The sequence below is a fragment of the Amia ocellicauda genome, chromosome 6, assembly GCF_036373705.1.
Source record: "Amia ocellicauda isolate fAmiCal2 chromosome 6, fAmiCal2.hap1, whole genome shotgun sequence".
Classification (NCBI taxonomy): Eukaryota; Metazoa; Chordata; class Actinopteri; order Amiiformes; family Amiidae; genus Amia; species Amia ocellicauda.
This window is the reverse complement of record NC_089855.1, coordinates 8,826,530-8,840,214: the sequence shown is the minus strand read 5'-3', so window position 1 is coordinate 8,840,214 and position 13,685 is coordinate 8,826,530. Positions and strand designations below refer to the sequence as shown.

Sequence of the window (13,685 nt, the reverse complement as noted above, 5' to 3'; positions counted from 1 at the left end):
TTAATTTCAGAGTACATTGAGACATTAAACTGCGTAAACTTCAATAAAACTGGAAATATTTAGGTGTACTAAAACTTGTGACTGGTAGTGTATACATAGCTTTTACAATGTATATCCATATGTCCATAATCCCTACTGCAGTTTAATTTCACCACAGTGAAAATGAAGACAGACAGACATGGTGGCTGACAGAAATGCACTCATGAAAGTGAAGAAAAGTATCAGCTCTGCCAGGGCATTGGCTTCTTTTCCTGTTTCTCGTGTTTAACTTTCCCTTCGATCCTCTGCTCTACAGCTTCGCTACGTCTGAAATGATATCATTTTATTGTCATTATCTCCCCTGGCAGTCTCATTTCCTAAACTACAATAAAAACTCTCGGTAATTAGTTGCAGACAGTGGTGTGAAGCAGAGTCCGTGGCTTCAGTGGAGGCGTCCCTCCAGCGCTGTCGATGTTTCAGTACATTGTGTTTTTTTAAATACTTGGTGTTTAGCCCTTATCTTTTCTTTTACGGTGGTTGTGTTTAATTTCCTGTCTGACATTTTCATGAAACAACAATACCTGCAATCACTGTGCCTCCATGCACTTTCCTTTTGGGCGGCTAAATTGTCCTGGAAATGTATTTTCAGTTGTAAGAGGACTTGGAAGAATCAGAGAAGCCTGGTTCGACATAAAGGACTGCCCGACTGCCCCACGCAGGTGACTAAAAACATATTTTCAGTTGGGGTGAGGAGCATGTCACTGCAGCGATTGTTTGTCTTCCCAGTGCTACAGGACTTCTGGTGTGAAGGACAAAACTTAATGCAGAAACGTTGACTGTCACTGGTCCCCTATTTGAAAGATGATGCAATTCTAAAGCAGCCAGCTTCAGGATAATGTGGGTTTTATGTTCACATTTTGGCAATGTACAAGAAACCTCTTCCACCTTGATTATTTCTCTCACAGCAGCTGAGGAAGGCAATTAAATCCCCTGTGTGTTTTATTTATCTGCACCATGCCCTGGAGACAAGAGTTTTCTCATTGGAAATAAATTGTCATGATTATGGAGAATAATAGCAGCTTTTAATCTGCTTTCATTCATTTAAAAGAAATGATCCCAATGGATTTTACACTATTCATGTATAACCTGCAGGACAATAAAACGTTGATTACAAACAATGAACTATTTACTCTGAATTGATCTTCCAAATTACCTGATGGATTAAGAGTCTATTCTAACAAATACATAAATTAGTAATAATTAGAAATCTCTATTGTACACCACTGAATTATAACTTTTCAAGTTCAAGTTTTATAAGTTCAAATATTTTTCTTTCGGCTACGCTAAATACTTAAAACAAAATGTCGTATACTGCAGATTCTACTGCAGACGCTGTATAGTTTGTCTTACATAAGTACTTTATTGCCTTTCCTTTAGATGCCCTTTAAAACAGGGAGTATACTGTGTCCCATCACAATACATCTAAATAATATCCACATTTCTAAAACGCGGGAAAAGACTTGGAATTAATTGAAAAGTCTTCTGTATGTCCTCGCTGTTCTACATGACTTGTGTTGTTGAATGTATCAGCGCTCATATAAAACACAGGACGGAGCCTTGCAGTATTTCTATGGCAACCCTTTCAGTAGACAGAAGGAAAAAAACGAAGAGAGAGAGAGAAGAGGAGCTTTGTGTGGAGTTTTTTTTCTTATTATTTCTGTTTAATTTCGGGGCCTTTTCTTGACATATTAGCATTTAATCTCATTCTGTAAATAATTAGAAAGCTAAGCACTGTGGGACTCAGACAGTGGGCTGCTCCGGTGTCTCGCAGTCAGAGCCCACTGCCTCAGGCTGTCTGTCTGTCTGCATCAAAATAAGGATTTTCAATCAATTCACTACCCTTGTTATTTTATCTCACATTCTGACATGCGTGTATTCATTACTTTTTCATGAAATGGAGGTGAGGGGACGTGAACTCTGGAAGGTGCCGGTTTGCTGTTATTTGTATTTGGAGTCTTTCACACTTAAAAAACATGATGTTCATCACATGGGAGGAGGTGTGCATGACTCCACAGCACTATGGGCCAGAGGAATAAAACAGAGGCTTCCTTCATCCTGTCAGAAACTGCAGTTGGTAGAGGAGTCGTCCTCCGTGAAGAAACAGGACAGGAGAGTTCAAATATTTCATCTGGATACTGTGTACAGTTCTGAGCAACACACTTCAAGAAAGATATCGCTGCTCTAGAGGCAGTTCAGAGGAGAGCAACCAGACTTATTCCAGGTCTGAAGGGAAAGTCCTACTGAGAGACTGAGGAACTGAACCTTTTCACCCTGGAACAGAGGAGACTACGTGGGGACTTGATCCAAGTCTTCAAAATCACGAAAGGCAACGACCACATCAAACCAGAGGAGCTTTTCCAGATCAGCAGGGACACACGCATGCAATGATATACATAATCTACATGGGTTGATCACTCAACCAAGTAGTTTCTTAATCATTTAAATCCATTACCAGCTTCTTCTATAGCTGTACCCGATAGACCTGGTCAAAAGAGGGATAACTCAGCTCAAGAGGAAAGTGGACGTTTATCTGGACACAGGATTTGGTTTGATTCCCTGTTTGGAGACAACATGGTCAAGGAACACAACATGATCTCAAGCAGGACAGTATCTGGATGGATTTAGCTTTAGACCATTGGATTGAAATTTGAAATTCGTCACGGAGGACGACTGGTGCTGACAATATAATAACAGATATTGAGTCTGTATCTATTCATCACAAGTCAGCACAGAGAAAAACAAACTAAAGTGATTCTACAGTTCCCTGGCAGTGTCATAAAACAGGATCCCACACAGTTACTTGGTGTCCATCCAGAATTAAAGAAGACCTTTAGGCTGTTGTTCTTTATCATGCGGTACTAGAAACAGATCCTCACTGTATATTACTTTTTAGCCAGAAATCTGAAACCACCACTTTAAGAAGTAGGATAGATAGACAGATAGACCGATAAATAGATATCAGCTTCTGTATGTGACTCATTATTTATTTTTATGAATACAAAGAATGATTAAAGAAGAACCAACACAATTATGACTAACGTCTCTAGGAAGCTGAGGTTTTAGTTTGTAATGAGTGTTTTATTCCATGTAATGTATAATCAGTACTATGTCTACAGTCCTGCAGCATTCAAATGTCATTTTTCTTCACGTCATTTCTACCTGTAGTGCCTTGGCTCTGTCCCCTGGTGTTCTGCATATTTAGTTTAGTTATTTAGTATGGTTTAGTGCTGCTCTTTTATTAAAGTATGTTTCTGTGTAAGAACATAATGGATCCCAGTGAGGTTTTCACTCGCAGCACTCTTGGGTTTTATGCAGCAGGAAGCTAGGACATGTGAATAAACACTGGGGATACTTTGGATTTAAAATGTTTCAGTCAGTCAAGTTACAGTCATTCACTGGGAGCAATTTCCTGAATGACTTTAAAAGCTTCTGCGCTCAAGTAGCAAACTTTCCAACTCTTATCTATCTAACACCAGATAAACTGAAAATTTCCCAGATTTCCCAGATTTCCCAAAATACACTGAGATCACCAACTGTAGCCAACTGTAGCCCTGGGAAGATCCTCCAACACACACATCCCCCCAGCAGCTGGCAGGCAGGCAGCTGGGCCTCCGCTCCTGCTGCAGTCGCAAGTGTCTGGACTGTTAAGAGAGCCCCTTGTCCTCATGCTGTCTTTTGACCTTGCGGGTTGGGTTCAGAGGCGGATCAGAGCAGACCTCTGACATCCACTGACCAATGACCATCACATTGAGATTGTGACTAATGACCATCACACTGAGGAGTAATGATCATCACACTGAGATTCTGACCAATGACCATCACACTGAGACTCTAATGACCATCACACTGAGATTCTGACTGATGACCATCACACTGAGATTGATTCTAACGGCCATCATGCTGATGTTCTAATGACCATCACACTGAGATTCTGACCAATGACCATGACACTGAGGAGTAATGACCATCACAATGAGATTGTGACCGTCGCTCTAGGTTGGACAGTGCATTGTTCTTCTGCCAGCATTGCTCTTCTGTCTTTCCACAGTCCATGTTAACAGTGGGACCTGTGTCACTCTGCCACTGGAACAAGCATCCAGTCCCTTTAATGCAAGAAGGATGCAAGACTACCTAGATTGGGTTCAGTTAGAGTGACTTGCATGTGATATGGAAGTGGAGCTGGTGCTAGATCCTCCAGCTCTGTGTGCAGGCTGGTGCTGTGCTGGTTATTGGATGTGCTTGACTGGACATTCATGTTTTTATTTCTACTGTTTTTAAAAATAAGAACAATTCTGAATGTCACAGTGATCAGTCCACTGGTTGGAACTGGAGCGCCGCTCTTTTTGCCTGATTCACAGTGTAGGACGGACAACACTAGCTTGAATGGGCACAACTCTGTCAGAGAAGTGTGTTTGGTCTTCTCTGTTAAGCAAACTGCAATTTGTGTAGAGTTTCAGGTGATGGCAACAGACAATGGGCAGTAGACAGGGAAATTACTCAGTTAGGTTATCAGATTATGCTAAGTAAGGATACAGATCAGGCTTTCATCAGTCAGAATAATGTTTTTTAGCCTTCAAACCGAGATAAAATTCCTGATTTAATGACGAAATATCACTGTTATGAGATAAACATACTTACCCTCTTGATACAACAGTCTTTCCTGCGTAATACCCTACATTAATCACTGTGTCTGTGCTCTTTTGAGAAGGTGAGATAAACCATAGAATCTCTGTTTTTGTCCAGCATTCAAAACAGCACATTTATTTAAAAACAAATAAGCAAAACCTATCAATATCCTAAAGGAGAGGCATAATACCTTCAAATCAAATTGATGCACAGCCAGAGCAGGCAGGTTGATATGAAGTTAAATAAGCCAGTGCATGACAGTGTTTCATCACCACCAGTCTTGCATTGTTCTTCCACAATGTCTACACTCTCTTGTGAAGGTCTAACAGCCCAGCACTACATTTCTCCTCCCAGGGCCCTGGAGAGAAGCCCCAAGGCTGTCGTGTGGGGTTTAGAGTACGAGGCTGAAAGGGTAAAACTTCCTCTTTATGTCAGAAACAACTCTAAACTCACAGTTGCAGCCCAAGGCCTCGAGCCTAAAAGCCTTTGTACATTTTCTCTGCTAAAGACTCATCTGTTTACATGGAGGAAACAAGGCCAGACATGCTTTTAGAATAACACCGTCCTCTGCATCCAGTTGTGTCATTAGATATCACTTCAGGCCCAGCCTTGTGTTTAAACATCGATCTGTGCTACGTACAGTAAGAGGGAGGTGATGGGAAATGTGTCATTTTTCGATGCTTTAATTTTTTGCTCAAGCATCAGTCGCCTCTCACACAATAATGGTGTTAATCAGCAAGGCCAGGACAGAAAACAAGCACACACGGGAAGCCTGTAGCAGAGGATGTGTTCTGCTGGGTTTTTAGCATGAACGTTCAGGGTAATTCAGGGCATTTGGGAACAGATTCATGTTAACAGCTGTTATGTAACGCCCAGGAAAATATCAGTGCATTTCGAGACATGAGAACAAATTACCTAACTTGAGCTACCGGGAAAGTGGCAGAATTAATGATCGCATAGTTTTCTGTGTGTTTGTTTTTTAAATGGAGATCAACCACAGTCAGGCTAAGGTCCTGTTAAAGGTTCGCAACCTTTCAATAAAACATGCTGTTGGGAAGAAATGACAGTCTTTTAGTTAGTTTTGCTTTAAAATAGTCACAGAACTTTACCTAACATTTATTGATTCTAGAAAACAGATATTGCATGGATAGTAACAATCGCTCTAGGAAGTACCAGCATTTACAGTAGTACAAATAAGCTGATTTACCTGACCCTACTGGGAGGTGAGCACAGCCTCTCTACATGTTGTCTAATTCGCTCTATAGAGACTGAGATGGAACAGAAGGCAGAAAAGTTAACAGTGTGGGAAGGAGTCATGAAGAGTTAACAACAGTGGTGACAGACGTCCTTTGAGCTCAGATTGCAGGTCCTGAAGAGTCATGATTACAGGAGGTGAAGGAACATGTATTACGACATCAAAACAAAATAACCGCAGCGCAAAAATACAAAAACAAACCGATAAAGAATGGCTGAGGATGACTGCACGCTTCTCGAAACAGAAAAGCTAGAAATAGTTCTTCTGAGAATGCGAATGCCCATTTATTTTTACCCAGGTGTTAGCGTTAGACATTCAACTCTTTTCCATGCTCTTCCCCTCAGTGCTCTCCATAATAAATAAATCAGTAATAGGTTGAGAGCGTGTCATGCATTTTTAAAAACCTTTGCCTTTATGACCAATCTGCAGAAGTAAATGGACCTACTTAATTAAATAAACCATTTTTGAGGTTTCCAAGTACAGGGGCTATGCACTGCAATTAAAGCGGAATTATATACAATTACTGCTCAATGTGCCTAATTGATGCAAATTACTTGTGTCTACTGTCTAAAGTGTTTTTACCTTATAAATGTATTGATATTATGTTTTATGAATATTAAAGTATGTTAAAAAAAATATTTTATAGATAATCAGAAAGCCAATCTGTTTCTCTCCTGAAACCCCCAAAAGTTAGAGTTTAATCTAATCCTTAACATTTATAATGGAGAACTAATCGATGACTAAATGTAATTACCACTATTACCAGCATCCGCAATAAAAACAACAAGACCTGAAAATGGACCATCAAAATAGTCTTTGGGAATAGTTGCCCCCAAGCGATTTTGTTGTTTGATAGTATAAAATATTATTGATTTATATAATCGATAGTATGGAATATTGCTGATTGATATTACTTATCTATTGTTTTCCAAATTATTTTAAGATTGTTTCATAACATTTTACATGCAACCATAATGCGTGCAATCATGCAAAGTTGTGTGTGTGTGAGAGTGTTTATACTCTTGTTTGTATGCATACAGAACATTATGTCTGCAAACTGCATGTGCATTATTAAATAGAGAGCAGTTGTCTTGCCTAGTTAGCACCAGATGGTAATCAACAGGTAGAAAAACAGAATTGTATTTGTTTTTTTGTTCACAAGCTACCCATGTCAATATAGTGAAGTTACATTAAGCAATACATTGATTTCCTTCCTGAACAAAAGCAGCAAATAGGGAGAAGGATGAAGAGAAGATGTGAGGCTTAAATACCTTATATGCATAATAAAATGAGCGCTTTGGTCCAGTGGGCGCTTTTATATTCCTTCACTGGTCCTGGGGATCCCAATTTCCTTTTCAAAGACGCAGAGATGAGACACAGCGTTTGTGCATTTCGAAGGCACCCATCCCTTTGATCAATGAAATGTCAAGGGTGATGGCAGTAGGCTCCTCTCCTGTTGCAAAGAAGCAAACAAATGGGATCCGTCTTTTCCAGCACACCTGCAACAAGTCTCAAAATGTTATTGTTTTTCTCACTTCTTCTTCTTCTTCTTCCTCCTCCACATGACAGTGTTGCACCCATTGATGGACATTATGGAACTGGCATCTCCACCTCTGGCTCAGCCCAACTGAAGACGAGGCCCGGATTGGGTGGCATTCCTGCTCACAAAGAAGGCCTGTGGTCCCTGAAAAGAGGCTGCAAAGGTATGAAGAAAAGTATGGTAGAGAACATCATATCTTCATTCTCTAGTGGGTGCTGGTCGACAGGGTCCCTTCTCCATCCTGGGAATAAATTCTTAATTTACTCAACATTGCTAAGCTTTCTTAGCCCCCAGTTTTGTCCAAGATCTGTGTTCATAGGCCACCAGCTAGCTCTGTTATTTAGGAAACACATTGACTGGCATGTTTAGATTCATGTTAATTCCTGAGCTAATATGTGTGTTTGTTTGTTTTTGTTTTGTTGGTTTGGACATGGATGATGATGACGACGGACATCTCCCACGCACCTCCCTCAGCATGAATTCATCCAACTACACCAATGACACCGTCTCCTCGGCGGTCGTATCCAAGATCCTGATCTCCCTGTCCCTGTCCCTGCTAGCAGTCCTGACCACGGCCATCAACTCCCTGGTCATCGCGGCCATCATCGTCACCAGGAAGCTGCACCACCCGGCCAACTACCTGATCTGTTCACTGGCCGTCACGGACTTCCTGGTGGCCATCCTGGTGATGCCCTTCAGCATCGTTTACATCGTGAAGGAGTCCTGGATTATGGGCCAGGTGGTGTGCAACATCTGGCTGAGCGTGGACATCACCTGCTGCACCTGCTCCATCCTACACCTGGCCGCCATCGCCCTGGACCGCTACCGGGCCATCACGGATGCCGTGGAGTACTCCCGCAAACGGACGCCCAAGCACGCGGCCATCATGATCACTGTGGTGTGGGTCATCTCCATCTTCATCTCCATGCCCCCACTGTTCTGGAGGCAGCAGATCAAGAGCGAGGAGGACGAGTGTATCATCAAGCACAATCACATTGCCTTCACCATCTACACCACGTTTGGGGCCTTCTACATCCCCCTGGCGCTCATCCTCATCCTCTACTACAAGATCTACAGGGCGGCCAAGACCCTGTATCACAGGAGGAGCGTCAGCCGCATTGCCAAGGAGGAGATGAACGGCAACATGCTGCCAGAGTGCACAGACAAGAGCCTGAAGGGCAACCCCGGCCTGTGCCCGCCGGAGAAGTCCTACTCGGAGCCCTCAACAGAGGGAGATCGTGTCCACATCACCATCAAGAGCTCCAAAGGCGAGTCCTGTCGGGAGAAGTCCTGGAGGAGGCAGAAGATCTCATGCACACGGGAGAAGAAGGCAGCCACCACACTGGGGTTGATCCTGGGGGCTTTCGTGATCTGCTGGCTGCCCTTCTTCCTGAAGGAGCTCATCGTCAATGTGTGCTCCACGTGCACCACGACCCACATAGTGGCCGACTTCCTGACGTGGCTGGGATACCTCAATTCCCTCATCAACCCGCTCATCTACACCATCTTCAACGAGGACTTCAAGAAGGCCTTCCAGAAGCTCATCAGGTGCAGACACTACCTTTGATGGAGCGCAGAGGAACCAAAAACTATCCTGTGCGGCGGGTTGTGTTAGAAACCGTAACTATGAACCTTGGAAGGGGGACAAAACACACACATGAATGTTACCTTATAATATGACTTATTTTTCGGTGACGTGGGACCTCCGACTTTTACACAAGGATATGATCTTCTGCTGTTTGTGTGTTTGTATAGTTGGTGAGATACATGGGTTATTTGGTTTGTGGATGTGTATACCAGCTGTACCAACCCTACTGCTTTGTAAACATTGTATCTCTAGTATCCTGCTTGTCTATTGGGATAACTAGTCTTTCCTGCAGTCGCTGGATACAGAAGGATTGCACAGCTTTATGATGGCGAACTATGGAAAGGGAATTTGGAGGTAAAGGATTACAAGGCAGGTGAAGGGTTTTATTCAGGCCTTTCAAGTAATATCACAGCCATCAAAGCTGTTCAAATGGTGTCTTCTGGATATAGGATGACACAGGTTTTTGTTAAGTAATCAGCACTGTGGGACAAAGGGAAAGGAAATTGATAGCCCTGCTGAGACAAGACCGCATTTCAGGGTTTCTGGGTCTTTTGCTAGGTGTAGCACCTCCCACGCAACGCTGATCGATCAATACAAGCCCTTAAAGCTGTTCTTGAGTTTTTAAGTATCAGTCACATCTTAATAGTCAAATAAGGATTTCTCGTCGCACAGATCAATGCCACATTTTCGGTTTTAGATCTTTACCCTGAAAGGGCTTATTGTGTGTAATTCTGGATTCGTTCTGCACGGGTTGCAATGAGATATCAGCCCCTAAACCCCTGTCTCATCTTTCATTGGAGTCACTGTCCTCAAATGTCCTCAAAGAGTTTAAGTCGTCTCTTCATTAAGTGCTTTTCTTCAGGTTTATTTTTGACAGGAACAATCCCCCCAAAACTCGTTCCAATCTTAAATATGAGTCTTTAATCAGAGTGTTTGGATTGTAAAGTGCCATTCTTTGTGTTTATGCCCCTTAATAGGGACATAATAAATAGGGGAGGAGACATTATTGACATGGCAATCAGAGTTCAGTGAGTTCCGAGTTTGTGGAGTCCCCCCAAATGTTTCTGCTTTTTTAAACTGAGAGCTAAGAGGGGGAACATGTTCTCCTCTCAGCGATCACACAAGCTGGTGCTTTGACACAGGCAGATAGACTCCTGTATATATACATACAATTAAATATATATATATATGAATGGCCCATGGCCGACAGGGCACTCTGGGGAATGTGTCAGCTGCGAATTGGCAGCCGGCAGAGGATTTACCTTCAGGATTGTCCCAGAGAGCATAGCCAAACACGGTAGGAGGAGGACTGAGTCACATTGGCACAGAGAGATAGCCATCGTTGTGTTCCAGATATTCACATACCGAGTGGAACAAAAAAAAGGAAAGGAAGAGTTGTTTCAAAGAGATGGAGATTCCAAATGATTGAGAACATCTTGTCCTGTTCATAGAAACAGATGCTGCACAATAAATTAAAGAATCAGTCAATCAATAACAAACATTAATTATCCAGTCGTTGTCTTGTTTACTCATGCTAATCCATTAGTCTGGTTCTCAATCCTCAGTGAAAGCCAGTGTGCTTCCTCACTCTCTCTTGAAGGAGATGGCTGGTTCACAACACCTTCTCCAGCCGCCTGCACAAAACCACAAATCGAATCCCGCTCGATTGTTTTTATATTGTTTCTCCATGGGTGACCGACCACTGTCACTCAAACCACATCACATCCCACATCAACGGGATCGGATCCTAAGGAATCAGGGTTTCATGTTTGCCTATAAGAAGAGATGTGTTTCCTATGTGTGTATCTGCTTCTGTTTTATATCTGCTGCCAAAAACAGCTGAATATTGTATTTCCAGCTCAAATGTTGCTATTTTTATTATGATTGTAAAGAGAGAATATATTTCCATTTTGTTTTCCATTATTATTATGATCATGACTCGATTAGGTCGATTGAAAGTATGTTTCTATTTTTGAGAGTTTGAATAACCCCATATGCATTTAAATAATTTGTATGGATTAAGGAATTTATCTGATTTTCATTTTATTTTAATGCTTATAGTTCCAATAAGCAAAATAAAGGGCAATTTTGACTTTGTGTGCATGAAGAGCTTTTTATTTTACTTTTGATGCCCCTAAAGGTCTATATGAAGTACGGAAGTCTTCAGATTCTGATTAAGAGGAGATTATTTTCTAAACCACACCCACGAAGCAAACACTGAGTATGCTCCTGAAATAGATAGATCTTTAGAAAAGTATATTTTTGCCTAAATAAACTCAGCCTCGTTCAAAGATCAGTCCCGTTCCTCTGTGTTCAGTGTCTTCATCTGCTTATCATCCTTATTGCACAGCTTCTGGAAGGGGAAGTGGCAGCACGGTATCTATGTGTTACAAAAGTATTTTAAAAAAGTTGCGAAGTGCACGATGACCTGGCGCTTTTCACCGACTCACTGACCCCTGGGTGCAAGGCTTCACATTTACCTTACCCGACTCCACAAGCCTCAATGGGGGTCACTGTCTTTTCCAGGAGAGAAGAGAGGGCAACACAGTGAGGAAGCCCAAATGCACTCCTCACACTTTCAATGCCACTGGTCACCAGATAACCACACCACCACGTGCATGGCAGACTGTTCCTAACTTTGCTACGAAATAAAACCAAAGTGTGCCTGCAGGGCAACTATGCAGATGCATGGCTCTATTCTGCTCTCTCTAGCTGACTCTGTCACCAACCACACGCGATCATTGCACTCAGATGTGGGGAAGCAATAAAGTGTTCAGCGCATCGTAGTGAAGTCCTCAAGTAGCAGACACCTTTGCACTTTAAGAAATGGCAAAGCTCAATCTCCTACACAGGCTTTTCCCTCCTGTGTCTCAGGATTGATCCATCGCTGAGGCCGTGTGAAACTACCCTCGAATGTCCCCCTGACAAATTCCTCTTCTTCGTTACGTTTATTTATTTGCCTGATTGAATCACGCGGTGTTGAGATAATTATGTTATTGCTCCAGATGTACCGGTGTTATGAGTGTGAATAACGAGCCACAGCTTTGGAAACAGCTAAGCAGATTTTCAGAAATAAAACCGATGTAAAGGCTCCCTCGTTATGCATCGGTCCTGTTAACGATGGCACCCAGTCATTCATGCCACTCTGGGAATGAAAGTGCCACTACTACCCGAGTTTTCTTTTGGCTCTTCACTGCTGTCATTGTCTATCACCTATCACATCCTGTCATTCAGTGCTGGCACTTTAAAGATGTTGTCCTACCCCTGTAGGTCAAATAAATGTCTGACATGTAATGCTTGGAAAATGCAAATAATTTTCCTCACACACAGGGCTGGCGTTCTCAGAATAACTCTGGGCGTGTCTGAGACTTGGCAAGAAACCTGCACTTTTGTCTGGTGTTTCAGTTTTTTGATATACTTATTTTTTTAACTTGGCCAGCTTCACTGCTTTTCTATAATTTCACATTCTGCTCTGAAGCATTACAGAGCACCATCTGACTGTCTCTGCCCTGTTTGTTCAGGCTGTGTGGCCACTGAAGTGGCAGAACTGTTGTGTAACTGTTCTCCCACAGTCAAGGTTTTGAAGCGCTTTTGAAGTGGAGTTTTCCATTTGAACTTTGGGGATTTCACATAGCCTGTCCTGGCTTCTATAAAAACTGTGAAGTCCATGATGACCTGGCGCTTTTCACCAACACAGTGGCAGGCGGGAGAAAGACCCCTGGGTGTGAGGCTTGACATTTACCTTACCTGACTCCACAAGTCTCCATGGGGGTCACTCTCTTTTCCAGGGGAGAAGAGAGGGCAACAGTGAGGACTGTTCCTTATTTTGCCACAAAATAAAACCAAAATTTGCTCACAGGGAGAGGACACAGATGCATGGCTGTATTTTGCTCTGTACCACTGGTACCCCTGTCCCTGGCCAGACTGCAGTCCAGGTGTCTGTTCTTACTAATTACAGACATTAACCCCCACATTAAGCCACACATACAACATCCCTTCCCACCATGCCTGAGGAGGGCAGGTCTGTCAGAGTGAGAGATTAGGGAACCTCAGAGGGGTCAGTCTCTGCCCAGCCATCCTGCGGTGTGGCACAGGATTCCCTGCAGGGCATAAAACCGTTCCAATTGCCTTTCTCTGGAGGTGACATTGAATAAACACCAGAGTCCATCATTTCTGCTTCTCTCATACTCTATCACAAGATATTTATATTTGCTGGCACTGTAGCAGCAGCAGCCGCCGGCGCCACAGGGGAAACACAAAAAGACACTCTTTGTGATTGGCAAGTGGAAAGTGTGATGTTGTCAAGTGCAAAGTACAACACAATTAGAATTAGAATGGACCTAATAAATATCAGAGGGGCGGGTCAGAACCTGAAGCAGCAACTTATGAAACAGATTTTAGTTTTGTTGAATCCTTACTGACTATCCATAACATCATCATGACATCATAACAGAGTTAAGAGTTTGAACACAATGTGAGGGGATTTTATTCAACAATCCTCAAGGTATAGAGCAAGTCAACCAAAGGGTCCTTTTTAATTTCAAGTAAACTGAAACAGAGACCCCGGGTCAGAAGTGGACAATAAGAGCATCCCCAAGCTGTTTCCACTCGCTTCGAGGTGAGGACTGAAGACAAGG

The 13,685-nt window shown here is 42.6% G+C and overlaps 1 protein-coding gene across 1 annotated transcript in view; it reads left to right on the top strand.

The window, feature by feature from the left end:
* LOC136750877 (5-hydroxytryptamine receptor 1F) overlaps positions 1–11,344 on the top strand; it is a 45,180-nt gene extending 33,836 nt beyond the window's left edge. The window contains exons 2-3 of the mRNA XM_066706021.1: positions 7,490–7,623; positions 7,935–11,344. Coding sequence (XP_066562118.1) covers positions 7,936–9,027 — 1,092 coding nt within the window. The 5' untranslated portion in view covers positions 7,490–7,623; position 7,935 and the 3' untranslated portion in view covers positions 9,028–11,344. The remainder of the gene's footprint in view (positions 1–7,489; positions 7,624–7,934) is intronic.
* The last annotated feature ends 2,341 nt before the right edge of the window (positions 11,345–13,685 follow it).